Source organism: Phyllobates terribilis, unplaced genomic scaffold (assembly GCF_046119375.1).
Source record: "Phyllobates terribilis strain yellow unplaced genomic scaffold, ASM4611937v1 Scaffold_3__8_contigs__length_932513732, whole genome shotgun sequence".
Taxonomy (NCBI): Eukaryota; Metazoa; Chordata; class Amphibia; order Anura; family Dendrobatidae; genus Phyllobates; species Phyllobates terribilis.
In genome coordinates this window covers 163070384-163091287 of record NW_027362763.1, presented here as the reverse complement: position 1 = coordinate 163091287, position 20904 = coordinate 163070384, and the positions used below count along the sequence as shown (strand labels likewise).

At 51.5% G+C, this 20904-nt stretch overlaps 1 protein-coding gene across 1 annotated transcript; it reads right to left on the bottom strand.

Annotated features, from left to right (window-relative positions):
• Positions 1-3738: 3738 nt before the first annotated feature.
• TMEM18 (transmembrane protein 18) lies at positions 3739-19293 on the bottom strand. Its single transcript, XM_073674232.1, has 5 exons — positions 19145-19293; positions 9259-9379; positions 7603-7657; positions 6836-6929; positions 3739-4674 (listed from the first exon to the last, which is right to left on the bottom strand). The coding sequence occupies exons 1-5, from the start codon at positions 19184-19186 to the stop codon at positions 4579-4581; spliced, it is 408 nt and encodes a 135-aa protein (XP_073530333.1). The 5' UTR covers positions 19187-19293; the 3' UTR covers positions 3739-4578.
• Positions 19294-20904: the final 1611 nt, after the last annotated feature.

Here is a 20904-nt window from a genome sequence, read left to right as displayed (position 1 = left end):
GTCATCATATTGAGTAAGTTGTCATTAGTCTTGAGCGCAAGTGCTCGCTACTTGAGTTTGCATCGGGTACTCAGGTATGCACCATGTACAGCATGTGCTCGAGTGACATGCTCGAGTCCCTGCTCCGCATGTTTCACGGTAATTAGACACCCAAAAAAAAACATGCGGGGATCGCTCGTGCATGGCAGGCAATCCCCGTAAAGTTTTTTTGGCCGCGAAGCATATGGGGCAGAGACTTGAGCATGTCACTCAAATACCCACGATATTCAATGCATACCAGAGCACCCGATGCAAACTCAAGTAGCGAGCACTTGCTCTCAACACTAGTCGCTATATCGTCATCTTTTTTTCTTACTTTTGAAAAAAATCCCAACCCCATCACAACCCCAACCCCAGCCCTAACCCTAGCACAACCCTAACCCCTAGCACAACCCTAACCCCAAACCCAGCCCTAACCCTAGCCCAATCCTAACCCAAGAGTTTATTTTTGACGCCGTTCCTCGTGCGGTATAAGTGATTTAGACGACTTTATTCTTCGGGTCGGTGTGATTACAGCAATACCAGAATCATATGGGGTTTTTATGACCGACAGCTGTCACACACTAAAAGACGCATTTTTTGTAAAATCTAGTTTTTGCATCGCCATATTTTGAGAGCTATAATTTTTCCAGATTTTGGCCGACAGTCATGTGACGGCTTGTTTTTTGCGGGATGAGTTGATGTTATTGGTGCCATTTTCAGGCACGTGACATTTTTTGATCGCTTTCTATTCCGATTTTTGGGAGGCAGAATAAACAAAAACCAACAATTCAGGAATTGTTTTTTTTTTTTTTTTATTCTGTTCCGCGTGTGGTAAAATAGATAAGGTAGCTTTATTCTTCGGGTCAGTACGTTTACAGCGGTACCACATTTATATCGTTTTTCTATGTTTTGCACTTTTACATAAAAGCAATTTTATAGAAAAAATTATTTTTTAGCATCGCTTTATTCTGAGAGCTATAACTTTTTTATTTTTCGGCTGATGGAGCTGTATGGCGGCTTGTTTTTTTTTGCGGGACGAGATGATGTTTTCAGCGGTACCATTTTTATTTATATTTGTCTTTTTGATCGCGTGTTATTCCATTTTTTGTTTGGCGGTATGGTGATAAAGCAGTTTTTTGCTTCGTTTTTTTTTTTACTGTGTTCACTGAAGGGGTTAACTAGTGGGACAGTTTTATAGGTCAGGTTGTTCCGGACGCGGCGATACCAAATATGTGTACTTTTATTGTTTTTTTTTATAATAATATTTATTGATGGGTACATTATATTTTTATTTTTGGTGGATTATTTTTTTTTTTATATTTTTTGCAATTTTTTTTTTTTTTTCACTTTCTGAAAGTTTACATACTTTATTACTTTGTCCCACTCTGGGACTTTCACTTTTTTTTCTCTGATCGCCTGCATGGCACAGGAATACAGCACCATCCCTGTGCCATGCAGGCTGTCAGCGCTGGACAGGGAGAAGATTGTTTGGAGATGCACTGCGCATGTCCAAACAATCTTCCTGCTGTCTGGTGACCCGGATGTTGTCATGACGACATCGGGTCGTCATGGCAACACCCGGGAAGCCTTTGCAGACAGCGCTGGAAGCCGGAAGAGGAGGTGAGTATCTGCGATCACCTCCCCTTACCCCCGCAATGCTGCGATCGACTTCGATCGCAGCATCGCGGGGGTTAATGTGCTGGGAGCGGTGCAGGACCGCTCCCTGCACATAGTACCGGGTGTCAGCTGTGACAATCAGCTGACACCCAGCGGCGATCGCGCCCGCACAGCCTGTTTGCGCACGCGATCGCCATGACGTACTAATACGGGTCTGGCTCTTAAGTCCCAGGGCACAGACGCGTATTAGTACGTCAAATGTTTTTAAGGGGTTAAACCTTCTGGCGTTATAACAAAATAAAAGAACATTTTACAGATGACACTGATGTAAAGCACACGAGGGAAACGTTATTTATTAATTATTTTGTGCGGTGTGACTGATTAAATGTATAAACATTTACAGTTTAAAAATTGCTAAGTTTTTGGCAAAAGTCTGATGTTTATAACTAAATGCAAAACATATCAACCTAAATTTACCACCAACATAAAGTGTAATGTGCTATAAGAAAACAATCTCAGAATCAGTAGGATCTGTGGAAACATTCTACAGTTATTGCCACATAAAGTGACACATCAGATTTGAAAAATTTGGCCCGGTCACCAAGGGGTTAATAGTATCTTATTGCATTTTGTAGAGGTCTTACTGTAATAGAAAGACCGCACTTCTGGCATATTGAATTGCTATTTACAGATCGGGTTCATTAATTTTATATTTAGTACAGCTCCTGGGCGGGGGAGGACACAAAAGAGTATACAGACAGGACAGCACGGGATCACAGCTGATTCTTTCTGTGAGGCAAAACATGTTTTACCTTACAGAAAGCAGTAGCTGTGATCCCATGCTGTCCGGTCTGTATACTCTCTTCCTTCATGATCAGACCATGTCCCTGTACGGTCAGACACAGCCATTACACAGTACACAGCAGGGGCACATTTATAAGATTATCTCAGCACAGGAACATTTTTTTAACACCCCTAATTGTGGAACTTATTATTATGCCAAGATCTATTGATTAAAAGGGATAGACCCTATAAAGCTACGTTCTCACAATGAATATTTGGCGAGTTTTTGCAGATTTTTTTTTTTTTTTTTTACAGCATTCCTTGCTATTTTATTGCTTTGGTTTGTGTCTTTTTGGCTGCTTTGTTTTTGATACTTCTTGGTATTTGGCTTTATTGATAAAGTCACTTTGGGTTGCATTTGGTTTCAGTGCGTTTTGGCAACATATGCGCTCTATCAGCGTCTAATGCAATTCTACGGGGAATGGGGATGGAGAAATCCGCAGCATTAAAACTCAGTGGACTCGCAAGATAAACTGACAAGTTGCAAATTCCAAAAAATGCACCGCAGGTCAGTTGACGCTACGTTAAAAAAAAAAAAAAAAAAAAAAAAAAAAAAAAAAAAAAAAGCAGAGAGGGCATGAGATTTCTGTGAGATTTCTATAAGTCCTATCCACTTTGCTGGAAGTGTTAGACGCTGCGTTTTTTTTTGTGCAGCAAAAATACGCAGCATCAAAAACGCATCATTTGAACTTAATACTACATTCAAGGGAAGAAATCAAGAACGCCAGCATGTTCTTGAGTACGCGGGTTACACATAATTTAAAAATCTCTTTTAGCTTGGCTTTAGTCAGGAAGGAAGACACATTGTAGGACTAGCAGAAACAGTAGCAGTCACAGGTCAGGTATAGAGTGCCAAGGAGAACTGTCACACTGCAGATGCTGCCCATTATACCAGGGAATGCAGAGTATTGCGCAGCAGAACTTGTAGAGTATCTTAAGATGACAAGTATATGTCCCAATGCTACAATACATGCAAAATTGCAGTTTGTGGCGCTCTCCTACATATACAGTAAATGCTCGGACAAAGTATTTCCACCATATGTACTTCACCTTATTAAGAGGTTTTATTTTAAAAATACAATATAGTCACACTGACTTTACAAGAAATATATATATATATATATTATATATATACACATATATATATATATTATATATATACACATATATATATATATATATATATATATATATATATATATATATATATATATATATATATATATATATATATATATATATATATATATATATATATATATATATATATATACACACACACACACACATATACAAAGAGCTCATTATTTTGTTTCCAAAGAAAACACCCTTCTGGGGTTTGGCTGTCAGGTACGGCAGGTTTACAGGAGGCCATCAGGGGAGTCAGGAGTAAATGGTATTAGACACGGTCACACTTTTTAGATGACGTCTCTCTTACGATAAGGGTCCGGGTAGGAGCCTCATAATTAGTTATGTCCTTCGGAGCTGCAGAGTACATCCTCATTTTACCTGCAACTCTGCCACAGGGGAGAAACATATAAAGTCAATGGTTATGGCAGATACATCCTTACCGACACTGAAGTGAATGTGATTAGATCAATCTTCTATTTGCGAGATGTACAGGAATATTATAGGGGTTGTCCATTACTCGGACAACTCATTCTCAATTCCTGTTTCTACCCAGTAAAATAACACCTATGCTCACCTCCGGTGCCGGCACCATTCCAGCGGTGTCAGTACTGGCTTTTCCGGGACTCTCCTCTCCTACGGATGAAATTGACATTTGGAAGAGGTGAGAGCAGTCGCAGCTCTGACTTCCTCTGGATGAATGATTTGTCCGTAGAAGGAGAGAGTAAAGCCAGCGTTGACTGGCCACAGTGTTTGCATGACAAAGTCATGTGAGCCCTGGGAGAGCATCTTCTTACATCACTGGAATGATGTCAGCACCAGAGGTGAATACAGGTGTTATTTTAGGAACATAGTAACTGAAAATGAGTGGTCCGAGTAGTGGACAACCCCTTTAATATTTTTTTTTAACTGAGTGTGACTTGTGATGATGCCCGGCATCTGGCAAGATAGAATCATGTACGACTCCGATCAGTTTTCCTTCTTTCCGTCTCTGGCGGCTTTCTTTTTCTTCTGCAGAGTCTTTAGTTCTATCATTACGGACAACGTCTTATACACCCAGTGGACCTGTAAATCAGATAAACAAGACCTATCTTGTAATTTGGAGAGGTGTGAAAAAGGAAAATAATACTAAAAGGCAGAGGGGTGCAGTGTTTTTGGCCTGCGGAAATTTATTCCATTATCAACATACTGATGGGCCTAGGTCTTTTTTCAACCTATGTAACAAAATGTTAGGCTTAAGAGACTAAATTCACCCGAGGGGGTAAAAAAAAAAAATATCCGATTTTCATCCAGAAAAAAAAAAAAAAAAAAAAAAAAAAAAAGGATAATTTTCATCTGTACAGTCATTTGTTTTTATACATCAACAGTTAATAAAATTACCAATACCAAATACAGTTTGCTATTCCTGCACTAGAGGTCACACGAGCTATTGAGAGTAAAAGGTTCACATGCTTGTGCTATTCACAGACATACAGGTGCATCTCACTAAATTAGAATATTATCAAAAAGTTGAACTGAAATAAATACAAAAAGTGAAATTCATATAGTCATTACAAACAGAGTGATCTATTTCAAGTGTTTATTTCTGTTAATGTTGATGATTATGGCTTACAGCCAATGAACACACAAAAGTCATTATCTCAGTAAACTTAAATAATTAAAAAAAACAAAAAAAAAAAACAAAAAAAAAAAAAACACATTTAAAAAGGTTGCTTAGTCTGTTTCAGTAGGCTCCTCAATCATGGGGAAGACTGCCGACTTGACAGATGTCCAGAAGGCAGTCATTGACACACTCCAATTTTCATTTGGAAATCAAGGTCCCAGAGTCTGGAGGAAGAGTGTAGAGGCCACAATCCAAGCTGCTTGAGGTCTAGTGTGAAGTTTTCTCAATCAGTGATGGTTTGGGGAGCCATGTCATCTGCTGGTGTAGGTCCACTGTGTTTTATCAAGACCTAAGTCAGTGCAGCCGTCTACCAGGAAATTTTAGAGCACTTCATGCTTCCCTCTGCCGACAAGCTTTTTGGAGATGGAAATTTCATTCTCCAGCAGGACTTAGCCCCTGTCCACACTGCCAAAAGTACCAATACCTGGTTTACACACAACAGTATCACTGAGCTTGATTGGCAGCAAACTCGCCTGACCTTAACCCCATAGAGAATCTATGGAGAATTGTCAAGAGGAAGATGAGAGACCCCAGAACCAACAAGGCAGTAAAGCTGAAGGCTGCCATCAAAGCAACCTGGGCTTCCATAACACCTCAGCAGTGCCACAGGCTGATCGCCTCCATGCCACATTGCCGCATTGATGCAGTAATTGATGCAAAAGGAGCCACGACCAAGTATTGAGTGCATTTACTGAACATACATTTCAGTAGACCAACATTTTGGATCTTAAGAACATTTTCAAACTGTTGTTATAAAGTATTCTAATTTACTGAGATAATGACTTTTGTATTTTCATTGGCTGTAAGCCATAATCATCAACATTAACAGAAATAAACACTTGAAATAAATCACTCTGTTTGTAATGACTCTATATAGTATACGAGTTTCACTTTTGTATTGAAGAACTGAAATAAGTTAACTTTTTGATGATATTCTAATTTAGTGAGAAGCACCTGTAGGATATTCAATTATATTCCTCATTTAAAAAAAAAAAACCAAGTCTAACATTTTTACTCATTTGTCTGATTTGACTCTTCATCTTTAAGAGTTACGTAAAAATCTGATGTAGTTTTAGGCCAAATTTATGCAAAACTATAGAAAGATATGTCCTAAAATCCTTTCAAATGCTGACTTCTTCCGTCCCCTCTACACCATGTGACCGCAGGTCTGACTAGACGGCTCTCAGAGATTTCGGCATTTGTTTTCTCAGTGTTAACCTATGACAGTCTTGATGAGAGTCTCACATTGAGAAAGTGAAGACGCTGCGTGCGATGGCTCGTCAGAACTGCGATAAAGTGGTGGGAAACAGGACCGCAACGGCGCTGGGAAAGGGAGAAGGCAGTAATTAAAGGGGCTGTCCAGTCTTTTGCTAAATATGCAGTCACACTATGTGACTGCAGACTTCTAGACAAAAACTGGACAACCCCTTTTAGTCTTTCAATACATGTACTTTGTAAATAACTGTTGCTAAGGGGGTAAATATTATAAAAAATAAGTTGCCAGGGTGCTACTTTCAGCATCATTGATCCTAAATAACTGACACACACGTGCTCCGTACTTACCACAATTATGATAGTATTACACAACAAAGGAGCTGAGAAGGCTAAGGAAATGAACATCCCAGACGAATCAAAGTACTGCTGCCTCGAGTACAACCTGACGAAAAAAAAAAAAAAATTAATCCAAGAAAGCGAGAAGGCAACTATCAGCGATGAGATACAACATAGGTAGACAGCCCACAGCTGTTCTGCTGCACTGCTCAGATCCATTATTACAAGGGTAGCCCATCACTGCAGTCCCACTGTGATGGCACGGCTGTGTAGTCCTGGTCTATATACAGGTATTCTCATCTGTCATATCCACAGGATATGCAATAAATGGGTGCACCTTTAGGATCCACACCTACTGGATGTACAGGTGTGCTCAGAGACCAAAGGCTTCTATCCAGCACAGATGGCCTGCTGTGCTCACATGATCACCAGGACGTAATATTACAGCCTACTGTAAGGACATAACATTTGGGATGTAACAGCACTTTCTTTACAGAGTACCTATCACCAATCCATGGCTGCCCTTTTTACTTGAAAACAAACAAAAAACCCTGTCATTTGTTTCTGTAACTCCCATAGAAGTGAATTGTAATCGTCATCAACAACACTAGCTTGCATTTACTCCCCATCTGGATGCAGCAGTCGCAGATGTCAGGAAGGGGTTAACAGGCCATGCATGGACATTTTACCATAGATATATATGGCTTTTTATACTACCGCTGTCTTACATTTTTTTCACACAGTGAACATTATTCCAGTGCAGATATTTGATCACTTACTTCCAGTTTAGAGCCGCCACTTCATTGATGTATTCTGCACAACTGACCAGGCCCACTAATAATAATAATAAAAAAAACTACAATTACATAAAGAGAAACTCTGCTGAACACTGAAGATTTCCACTGGAATTAAAGGGGCTTACAGGGACTGATAATGCAGACCTATCGCTAGAAGTCATAAATATCAGATAGGTGGGGGTCCGATTCCCGACATCACCGATCACCTGCTGATCACTGACTGAAGGGGCCATGGTACCCCAAAGCCAGCATAGCTCCACACAATGTTGTGGCCTTGAATGTTATTGCAGCTTGCTCACGGTCACTTGATCGGTGGTAGTGCCGACTCCTGGACACTCACAGATCTCATATTGATGAGCTAGGTCCTTTAAATTTACTTTTAATAATTTATTACCCCTCTACCAAGGTGTGGAGCACTAGGGCTAGGACCTAGAATCGGACCACTGCTTCTCAATCTACTACTGACATTAAAGGGGTATTCAGAGGACAGGCATTTAGGCAGCTCCAGGTACACGAGCTCCTGTCACTGTTTCTCTGACAGCCATGATAACAATGGAGAGCAGCCGTCCTTCTCTTCTCCCCTTTTAGGAACCCACCTGTTGTCTACCTCACAAATGGGGATCATAGGATTTGTGTTCTCTAAATAAAAAAAAACAAAAAAAAAACCCAAAACCTGTGGATGCCATCGATCTGCCTTAAAATACAGCGGGTGAAACAAGTATTGAACACGTCACCAAATTTCTAGGTAGATATATTTCTAAAGGTGCTATTGACATGAAATTCTCACCAGATAGACATCTATGGTTTGATTTCTTTGCCTGTGTAGATTGGATGGGCTGTTACCGACATCTGGTAGAAAAATATTTACTTAAAGAATTGGTGACGTACTCAATACTTATTTCACCTGCTGTATCTGTCATGGGGATGTCCCTTTAAAGGGATTGTCGGGTACTTTTAAAAAAATGCCAGTGTGTTTTAATGATAAATACAACGTTCTTTCTAATTATCTTGCACTGCTGATACTGCCTGAGAGCGGCGCTATCACTGGCAGCTCACAGGCATTACGTGACCCCTGGCTGCAGCCGGCGCTGACGTCAATACAAGTTGCGGTTGCAGCCGAGGGTCCCTCTTCCGCGTTCCACTGGTGGCTGCTGGGTTGTGGGTGGTGTTATTCCCCTGCGTCACACCCGGCATCCACCGTGCACTCTCCCTGTCCTCATTCACTGGGAAAGCGCACGGTGGATGCCGGGTGTGACGCGGGGAATAACCCCACCCACAACCCAGCAGTCACCGCGGGGACCCCAGCGCTGAGTCACGCCTCACTTGTCATGACGTCAGCGGGGGGTCATGTGCTGCCTGTAAGCGGCCCAATAGAGACGCTCAGAGGCAGAAACAGCACCAGGAGGGAATTAGAAAGAAGCTTCTATTTATCATTAAAACACACTGGCATTTTTTTTAAAAGTACCGGACAACCCCTTTAATGGAGAATGACCACTTGCATAGCCACTTCCCTGCCGGACTCCAGTCCTGCTTTTCCTGCGGTCTGGCCTGGTCCTTGTATCCCCACCCACAGGACATTTAGACATATGCTAGATTCACTTTTTAGATGCCATGAAGCCATTTTCTGGGAAGTCTTACCCATAAACAGGAAGTGGGCTATCTGGAATCTGTAGAATTTGAAGGAAATGCAGGTCAGTATGAAGCAAAGTAGGTGGAAACCCAACAGCCCAATGATCCACGGCTCCGACCAGTCTATGGGCTGAAAGACAAAACAAGTGTTACAGACAGTAAAGGAGCCATGTAGACAAATCACAGGGTGAGTGCCAGCAGGTGAGAAGATGTGCCGCAGTGACTACACAGAGACTACACACACTATACAGCCCAGCATTGCCCCTGGATGCCAGCTATCAGCACCGCCTGCTTCAGCAGGGTGCCACATGTGGTGACTGACTGTATCCAAACACCGGCATGGGAGCACCTGCGGCTTGCACACACACTGGTATAGGGGTGCCTGCGGCTGGCGCACACACACACACACACACACTGGTATAGGGGCGCCTGCGGCTGGCGCACACACACTGGTATAGGAGCGCCTGCGGCTGGCACACACACACACACTGGTATAGGGGCGCCTGTGGCTGCCACACACACCGGTATAGGGGCACCTGCAGCTGGCGCACACACACTGGTATAGGGGCGCCTGAGGCTGGCTCGATCACACACTGGTATAGGGGCACCTGCGGCTGGCACACACACACACTGGTATAGGGGCGCCTGAGGCTGGCTCGCTCACACACTGGTATAGGGGCACCTGCGGCTGGCTCACACACACCGGTATAGGGGCACCTGCAGCTGGCTCGCTCACACACACACACACCGGTGTAGGGGTGCCTGCGGCTGGCACGCACACACACTGGTATAGGGGCGCCTGAGGCTGGCTCGCTCACACACTGGTATAGGGGCGCCTGCGGCTGGCACGCACACACACTGGTATAGGGGCGCCTGAGGCTGGCACGCACACACACTGGTATAGGGGTGCCTGCGGCTGGCACACACACACACTGGTATAGGGGTGCCTGCGGCTGGCACACACACACACACTGGTATAGGGGTGCCTGCGGCTGGCACACACACACACACACACTGGTATAGGGGTGCCTGCGGCTGGCACACACACTGGTATAGGGGTGCCTGTGGCTGGCACACACACTGGTATAGGGGTGCCTGCGGCTGGCACACACACACACACTGATATAGGGGTGCCTGCGGCTGGCACACACACACACACTGATATAGGGGTGCCTGCGGCTGGCACACACACACACACACTGGTATAGGGGTGCCTGCGGCTGACACACACACACACACACACACACACACACACTGGTATAGGGGTGCCTGCGGCTGGCACACACACACACACTGGTATAGGGGTGCCTGCGGCTGGCACACACACACACACTGGTATAGGGGTGCCTGCGGCTGGCACACACACACACACTGGTATAGGGGTGCCTGCGGCTGGCACACACACACACACTGGTATAGGGGTGCCTGCGGCTGACACACACACACACACACACACACACACACACACACACTGGTATAGGGGTGCCTGCGGCTGGCACACACACACACACTGGTATAGGGGTGCCTGCGGCTGGCACACACACACACACTGGTATAGGGGTGCCTGCGGCTGGCACACACACACACACTGGTATAGGGGTGCCTGTGGCTGCCACACACACCGGTATAGGGGCACCTGCAGCTGGCGCACACACACTGGTATAGGGGCGCCTGAGGCTGGCACACACACACACACTGGTATAGGGGCGCCTGTGGCTGCCACACACACCGGTATAGGGGCACCTGCAGCTGGCGCACACACACTGGTATAGGGGCGCCTGAGGCTGGCTCGCTCACACACTGGTATAGGGGCACCTGCGGCTGGCACACACACACACTGGTATAGGGGCGCCTGAGGCTGGCTCGCTCACACACTGGTATAGGGGCACCTGCGGCTGGCTCACACACACCGGTATAGGGGCACCTGCAGCTGGCTCGCTCACACACACACACACCGGTGTAGGGGTGCCTGCGGCTGGCACGCACACACACTGGTATAGGGGCGCCTGAGGCTGGCTCGCTCACACACTGGTATAGGGGCGCCTGCGGCTGGCACGCACACACACTGGTATAGGGGCGCCTGAGGCTGGCACGCACACACACTGGTATAGGGGTGCCTGCGGCTGGCACACACACACACTGGTATAGGGGTGCCTGCGGCTGGCACACACACACACACTGGTATAGGGGTGCCTGCGGCTGGCACACACACACACACACTGGTATAGGGGTGCCTGCGGCTGGCACACACACACACTGGTATAGGGGTGCCTGCGGCTGGCACACACACTGGTATAGGGGTGCCTGTGGCTGGCACACACACTGGTATAGGGGTGCCTGCGGCTGGCACACACACACACACTGATATAGGGGTGCCTGCGGCTGGCACACACACACACACTGATATAGGGGTGCCTGCGGCTGGCACACACACACACACTGGTATAGGGGTGCCTGCGGCTGACACACACACACACACACACACACACACACTGGTATAGGGGTGCCTGCGGCTGGCACACACACACACACTGGTATAGGGGTGCCTGCGGCTGGCACACACACACACACTGGTATAGGGGTGCCTGCGGCTGGCACACACACACACACTGGTATAGGGGTGCCTGCGGCTGGCACACACACACACACTGGTATAGGGGTGCCTGCGGCTGACACACACACACACACACACACACACACACACTGGTATAGGGGTGCCTGCGGCTGGCACACACACACACACTGGTATAGGGGTGCCTGCGGCTGGCACACACACACACACTGGTATAGGGGTGCCTGCGGCTGGCACACACACTGGTATAGGGGTGCCTGCGGCTGGCGCACACACACACACTGGTATAGGGGTGCCTGCGGCTGGCGCACACACACACACACTGGTATAGGGGTGCCTGCGGCTGGCGCACACACACACACACACACTGGTATAGGGGTGCCTGCGGCTGGCACACACACACACACACTGGTATAGGGGTGCCTGCGGCTGGCACACACACACACACACTGGTATAGGGGTGCCTGCGGCTGGCACACACACACACACACTGGTATAGGGGTGCCTGCGGCTGGCACACACACACACACACACTGGTATAGGGGTGCCTGCGGCTGGCACACACACACACACACACTGGTATAGGGGTGCCTGCGGCTGGCACACACACACACACACTGGTATAGGGGTGCCTGCGGCTGGCGCACACACACACACACACACACACACACACACTGGTATAGGGGTGCCTGCGGCTGGCACACACACACACACACTGGTATAGGGGTGCCTGCGGCTGGCACACACACACACACACTGGTATAGGGGTGCCTGCGGCTGGCACACACACACACACACTGGTATAGGGGTGCCTGCGGCTGGCACACACACACACACACTGGTATAGGGGTGCCTGCGGCTGGCGCACACACACACACACACACACACACACACACACACACACACTGGTATAGGGGTGCCTGCGGCTGGCACACACACACACACACACACTGGTATAGGGGTGCCTGCGGCTGGCACACACACACACACACACACACACACACACACACACACACACACACACACACACACACACACACACACACACTGGTATAGGGGTGCCTGCGGCTGGCACACACACTGGTATAGGGGTGCCTGCGGCTGGCACACACACACACACACACTGGTATAGGGGTGCCTGCGGCTGGCACACACACACACACACACTGGTATAGGGGTGCCTGCGGCTGGCACACACACACACACACACACACACTGGTATAGGGGTGCCTGCGGCTGGCACACACACACACACTGGTATAGGGGTGCCTGCGGCTGGCACACACACACACACTGGTATAGGGGTGCCTGCGGCTGGCACACACACACACACACTGGTATAGGGGTGCCTGCGGCTGGCACACACACACACACACTGGTATAGGGGTGCCTGCGGCTGGCACACACACACACACACTGGTATAGGGGTGCCTGCGGCTGGCACACACACACACACACTGGTATAGGGGTGCCTGCGGCTGGCACACACACACACACACTGGTATAGGGGTGCCTGCGGCTGGCACACACACACACACACTGGTATAGGGGTGCCTGCGGCTGGCGCACACACACACACACACACACACACACACACACTGGTATAGGGGTGCCTGCGGCTGGCACACACACACACACACACACACACACACTGGTATAGGGGTGCCTGCGGCTGGCACACACACACACACACACACACACACACACACTGGTATAGGGGTGCCTGCGGCTGGCACACACACTGGTATAGGGGTGCCTGCGGCTGGCACACACACACACACTGGTATAGGGGTGCCTGCGGCTGGCACACACACACACACACACTGGTATAGGGGTGCCTGCGGCTGGCACACACACACACACACACACACTGGTATAGGGGTGCCTGCGGCTGGCACACACACACACACACACACTGGTATAGGGGTGCCTGCGGCTGGCACACACACACACACACACTGGTATAGGGGTGCCTGCGGCTGGCACACACACACACACACACACTGGTATAGGGGTGCCTGCGGCTGGCACACACACACACACACACACTGGTATAGGGGTGCCTGCGGCTGGCACACACACACACACACACTGGTATAGGGGTGCCTGCGGCTGGCACACACACACACACACACACACTGGTATAGGGGTGCCTGCGGCTGGCACACACACACACACACTGGTATAGGGGTGCCTGCGGCTGGCACACACACACTGGTATAGGGGTGCCTGCGGCTGGCACACACACACACACACTGGTATAGGGGTGCCTGCGGCTGGCACACACACACACACACACTGGTATAGGGGTGCCTGCGGCTGGCACACACACACACACACACACACACTGGTATAGGGGTGCCTGCGGCTGGCACACACACACACACTGGTATAGGGGTGCCTGCGGCTGGCACACACACACACACTGGTATAGGGGTGCCTGCGGCTGGCACACACACACACACACACACTGGTATAGGGGTGCCTGCGGCTGGCACACACACACACACACACTGGTATAGGGGTGCCTGCGGCTGGCACACACACACACTGGTATAAGGGTGCCTGCGGCTGGCACACACACACACTGGTATAGGGGTGCCTGCGGCTGGCACACACACACACACACTGGTATAGGGGTGCCTGCGGCTGGCACACACACACACACTGGTATAGGGGTGCCTGCGGCTGGCACACACACACACACTGGTATAGGGGTGCCTGCGGCTGGCGCACACACACACACACACACACACACTGGTATAGGGGTGCCTGCGGCTGGCACACACACACACACACACACACTGGTATAGGGGTGCCTGCGGCTGGCACACACACACACACACACACACACACACACTGGTATAGGGGTGCCTGCGGCTGGCACACACACTGGTATAGGGGTGCCTGCGGCTGGCACACACACTGGTATAGGGGTGCCTGCGGCTGGCACACACACACTGGTATAGGGGTGCCTGCGGCTGGCACACACACACTGGTATAGGGGTGCCTGCGGCTGGCACACACACACACACACACACACACACACTGGTATAGGGGTGCCTGCGGCTGGCACACACACACACACACACTGGTATAGGGGTGCCTGCGGCTGGCACACACACTGGTATAGGGGTGCCTGCGGCTGGCACACACACACACTGGTATAGGGGTGCCTGCGGCTGGCACACACACACACTGGTATATGAGTGCCAGCAGCTGGCACACACACACACACCGGTATATGGGTGCCTGCGGCTGGCACACACACACACACACACACTGGTATATGGGTGCATGCGGCTGGCACACACACACCGGTATAGGGGCGCCTGCGGCTGGCTCACACACACCAGTATAGGGGCACCTGCGGCTGGCTCACACACACCGGTATAGGGGCACCTGCGGCTGGCTCACACACACCGGTATAGGGGCACCTGCGGCTGGCTCACACACACCGGTATAGGGGCACCTGCGGCTGGCTCACACACACCGGTATAGGGGCGCCTGCCGCACACACACACACTGGTATACAGGCACCTGAGGCTGACACACACACACACACCGGTATAGGGGCGCCTGCGGCTGCCGCGCACACCGGTATAGGGGCACCTGCAGCTGGCGCGCACACACACTGGTATAGGGGCGCCTGCGGCTGGCTCGCTCACACACTGGTATAGGGGCACCTGCGGCTGGCACACACACACACTGGTATAGGGGCGCCTGCCGCACACACCGGTATAGGGGCACCTGCGGCTGGCACACACACACACAAACCGGTATAGGGGCGTCTGCGGCTGGCGCACACACACACACACCGGTATAGGGGCGCCTGCGGCTGGCGCACACACACACACACACACCGGTATAGGGGCACCTGCGGCTGGCGCACACACACACACCGGTATAGGGGCACCTGCGGCTGGCGCACACACACACACACCGGTATAGGGGCACCTGCGGCTGGCGCACACACACACACACACACCGGTATAGGGGCACCTGCGGCTGGCGCACACACACCGGTATAGGGGCACCTGCGGCTGGCGCACACACACACACACACACCGGTATAGGGGCACCTGCGGCTGGCGCACACACACACACACACACACCGGTATAGGGGCGCCTGCGGCTGGCGCGCACACACACACACACACCGGTATAGGGGCGCCTGCGGCTGGCGCACACACACACACACACACACCGGTATAGGGGCGCCTGCGGCTGGCGCACACACACACACACACACCGGTATAGGGGCGCCTGCGGCTGGCTCACACACACCGGTATAGGGGCGCCTGCGGCTGGCTCACACACACCGGTATAGGGGCGCCTGCCGCACACACACATACTGGTATATGGGCACCTGCGGCTGGCACACACACACCGGTATAGGGGCGCCTGCGGCTGGCTCACACACACCGGTATAGGGGCGCCTGCGGCTGGCTCACACACACCGGTATAGGGGCGCCTGCCGCACACACACATACTGGTATATGGGCACCTGCGGCTGGCACACACACACCGGTATAGGGGCGCCTGCGGCTGGCTCACACACACCGGTATAGGGGCGCCTGCGGCTGGCTCACACACACCGGTATAGGGGCGCCTGCGGCTGGCTCACACACACCGGTATAGGGGCGCCTGCGGCTGGCTCACACACACCGGTATAGGGGCGCCTGCGGCTGGCTCACACACACCGGTATAGGGGCGCCTGCGGCTGGCTCACACACACACCGGTATAGGGGCGCCTGCGGCTGGCTCACACACACACCGGTATAGGGGCGCCTGCCGCACACACACACAATGGTATACAGGCACCTGCGGCTGACACACACACCGGTATAGGGGCGCCTGCGGCTGCCGCACACACCAGTATAGGGGCACCTGCAGCTGGCGCACACACACTGGTATAGGGGCGCCTGCGGCTGGCTCGCTCACACACTGGTATAGGGACACCTGCGGCTGGCACACACACACACTGGTATAGGGGCGCCTGCCGCACACACCGGTATGGGGGCACCTGCGGCTGGCACACACACACACCGGTATAGGGGCGCCTGCGGCTGGCACACACACACACACACACACACCGGTATAGGGGCGCCTGCGGCTGGCGCACGCACACACACACACACCGGTATAGGGGCACCTGCGGCTGGCGCACACACACACACACACACCGGTATAGGGGCACCTGCGGCTGGCGCGCACACACACACCGGTATAGGGGCACCTGCGGCTGGCACACACACACTGGTATAGGGGCGCCTGCAGCTGCCGCACACACCGGTATAGGAGCACCTGCAGCTGGCGTACACACACTGGTATAGAGGCGCCTGCGGCTGGCGCACACACACCGGTATAGGGGCGCCTGCGGCTGGCGCACACACACCGGTATAGGGGTGTCTGCCGCGCACACACACACACACACACACACTGGTATACAGGCACCTGCGGCTGACACACACACACACACTGGTATACAGGCACCTGCGGCTGACACACACACACACACACACACACCGGTATAGGGGCGCCTGCAGCTGCCGCACACACCAGTATAGGGGCACCTGCGGCTGGCGCACACACACACCGGTATAGGGGCGCCTGCGGCTGGCTCGCTCACACACACCGGTATAGGGGCGCCTGCGGCTGGCGCACACACACACCGGTATAGGGGCGCCTGCGGCTGGCGCACACACACACACACACACCGGTATAGGGGCGCCTGCGGCTGGCACACACACACCGGTATAGGGGCGCCTGCGGCTGGCACACACACACCGGTATAGGGGCGCCTGCGGCTGGCTCACACACACCGGTATAGGGGCGCCTGCGGCTGGCTCACACACACCGGTATAGGGGCGCCTGCGGCTGGCTCACACACACACCGGTATAGGGGCGCCTGCGGCTGGCTCACACACACACCGGTATAGGGGCGCCTGCCGCACACACACACCGGTATAGGGGCGCCTGCCGCACACACACACAATGGTATACAGGCACCTGCGGCTGACACACACACACACACACCGGTATAGGGGCGCCTGTGGCTGCCGCACACACCAGTATAGGGGCACCTGCAGCTGGCGCACACACACTGGTATAGGGGCGCCTGCGGCTGGCTCGCTCACACACTGGTATAGGGACACCTGCGGCTGGCACACACACACACTGGTATAGGGGCGCCTGCCGCACACACCGGTATGGGGGCACCTGCGGCTGGCACACACACACACACCGGTATAGGGGCGCCTGCGGCTGGCGCACACACACACACACACACCGGTATAGGGGCGCCTGCGGCTGGCGCACGCACACACACACACACCGGTATAGGGGCACCTGCGGCTGGCGCACACACACACACACACACACACCGGTATAGGGGCACCTGCGGCTGGCGCGCACACACACACCGGTATAGGGGCACCTGCGGCTGGCACACACACACTGGTATAGGGGCGCCTGCAGCTGCCGCACACACCGGTATAGGAGCACCTGCAGCTGGCGTACACACACTGGTATAGAGGCGCCTGCGGCTGGCGCACACACACCGGTATAGGGGCGCCTGCGGCTGGCGCACACACACCGGTATAGGGGTGTCTGCCGCGCACACACACACACACACACACACACACACACACACACACACACACTGGTATACAGGCACCTGCGGCTGACACACACACACACACACACACTGGTATACAGGCACCTGCGGCTGACACACACACACACACACACCGGTATAGGGGCGCCTGCAGCTGCCGCACACACCAGTATAGGGGCACCTGCGGCTGGCGCACACACACACCGGTATAGGGGCGCCTGCGGCTGGCTCGCTCACACACACCGGTATAGGGGCGCCTGCGGCTGGCGCACACACACACACACACACACACACCGGTATAGGGGCGCCTGCGGCTGGCGCACACACACACCGGTATAGGGGCGCCTGCGGCTGGCGCACACACACACCGGTATAGGGGCGCCTGCGGCTGGCGCACACACACAACGGTATAGGGGTGCCTGCGGCTGGCGCACACACACCGGTATAGGGGCGCCTGCGGCTGGAGCACACATACCGGTATAGGGGCGCCTGCGGCAGGCGCACACATACCGGTATAGGGGCGCCTGCGGCAGGCGCACTCCTGTATTATATGTCAGGCTCCTTATGTAGATGACGTGTAGCCGGGTGTAATGGTTCCCCAGCAGCAGTGACCTGTCCACTCCTCACACTGCGGCCTCCATACACTATGAGCTGTCCCTGGCTCCCCGCAGACCCCATAGTACACGGCCATTCCCGGCACTCACGCTCCGCTCCAGCAGCGCCCACACACCGGCCTCCGTCTCCATGGCACATCCAGGAAGCGGCAGAGGTAGCGCTTCCAGGAGGGCGGGGCGTCAGTGCGGCTCCGCCTCCTCCTCTTCCACGTGTCATTGTGGTCACACGTAGCACTTAACAGGAGGCTCCGTCACTCAGGGAGCGGCAGTGACGCTGGAAAGAGCTCCGTACATACACATACGCACGTGCCGCTTCTCTGTTTATGGAACACAACGCCAATGCGTCTCTTATGCGACAGATTCCTCATGTCTTTATATATGTACAGTATGAAACAATAGCGAGCTGACGTTGTCCATAGCAACCAATCACATTTCTAATCTGCGTTAGAAAATAAAAAGATGGAATCTGATTGGCTGCTTCATGCGTCTGCTCCAGATATACATACAGTATTCTGTTGCTGATGACTGCAGACGCTGGTCACATGACATTGCGTTTAACCCCGTAACGTTGCCGCCATTTTTCACTGTATTTATCGTTGCCTAATCTTCCAAGAGCCGTATTATTCCACCCCATCAACAGGGTAAAATAATGGGGCAAAATTACAGTTTGTTATTGCAGGACAAGTTGTAGTTTTCAGCTACCAAAAAACAGCAATTCTGGTGTTTTGAGTTTTTTTTTTTTTATTCTCTACAGCATTGACCTTATAGGATAAATGTAGATCTTGTTCAGACTTTTACAGACGCGGCGATGCCGAGCAGACTCATTCTGTTACTGTCTACATTTTCTAATGATGTTACTGTAAAGACGGGTTCACACAGCGACGTGATTGCTGGTCGCCGATGGGTTGTCATGATAGCCAGGGGTCACCTGATGACTCCCATACTTGTCATTATGGAGCTCCTTTGAAACCCAATCTGTGATCGTGCTTCAAAGGAAACCGTGATTTCTGCTACAGTGGGTACGGAAAGTATTCAGACCCCTTTACATTTTTCACTCTGTTTCATTGCAGCCATTTGGTAAATTCTAAAAAGTTAATTTTTTTCTCATTAAAGTACACCCTGCACCCCATCTTGACTGAAAAAAAACAGAAATGTAGAAATTTGGGCAAATTTATTACAACAGAAAAACTGAAATATCACATAGTCATAAGTATTCAGACCCTTTGCTCAGTATTGAGTAGAAGCCCCCTTTTGAGCTAGTACAGCCATGAGTCTTCTTGGGAATGATGCAACAAGTTTTTCACACCTGGATTTGGGATCCTCTGCCATTCTTCCTTGCAGATCCTCTCCAGTTCCATCAGGTTGGATGGTGAACGTTGGTGGACAGCCATTTTCAGGTCTCTCCAGAGATGCTCAGTTGGGTTTAGGTCAGGGCTCTGGCTGGGCCAGTCAAGAATGGTCACAGAGCTGTTCTGAAGCCACTCCTTTGTTATTTTAGCTGTGTGCTTAGGGTCATTATCTTGTTGAAAGGTGAACCTTCGGCCAAGTCTGAGGTCCAGAGTACTCTGGAAGAGCTTTTCATCCAGGATATCTCTGTACTTGGCCGCATTCATGTTTCCTTCAGTTGCAACCAGTCATCCTGTCCCTGCAGCTGAAAAACACCCCCATAGCATGATGCTGCCACCACCATGTTTCACTGTTGGGATTGTATTGGGCAGGTGATGAGTAGTGCCTTGTTTTCTCCACACATACCGATTTGAATTATCACCAAAAAGTTCTATCTTCGTCTCATCAGACCAGAGAATCTTATTTCTCATAGTCTGGGAGTCCTTCATGTGTTTTTGAGCAAA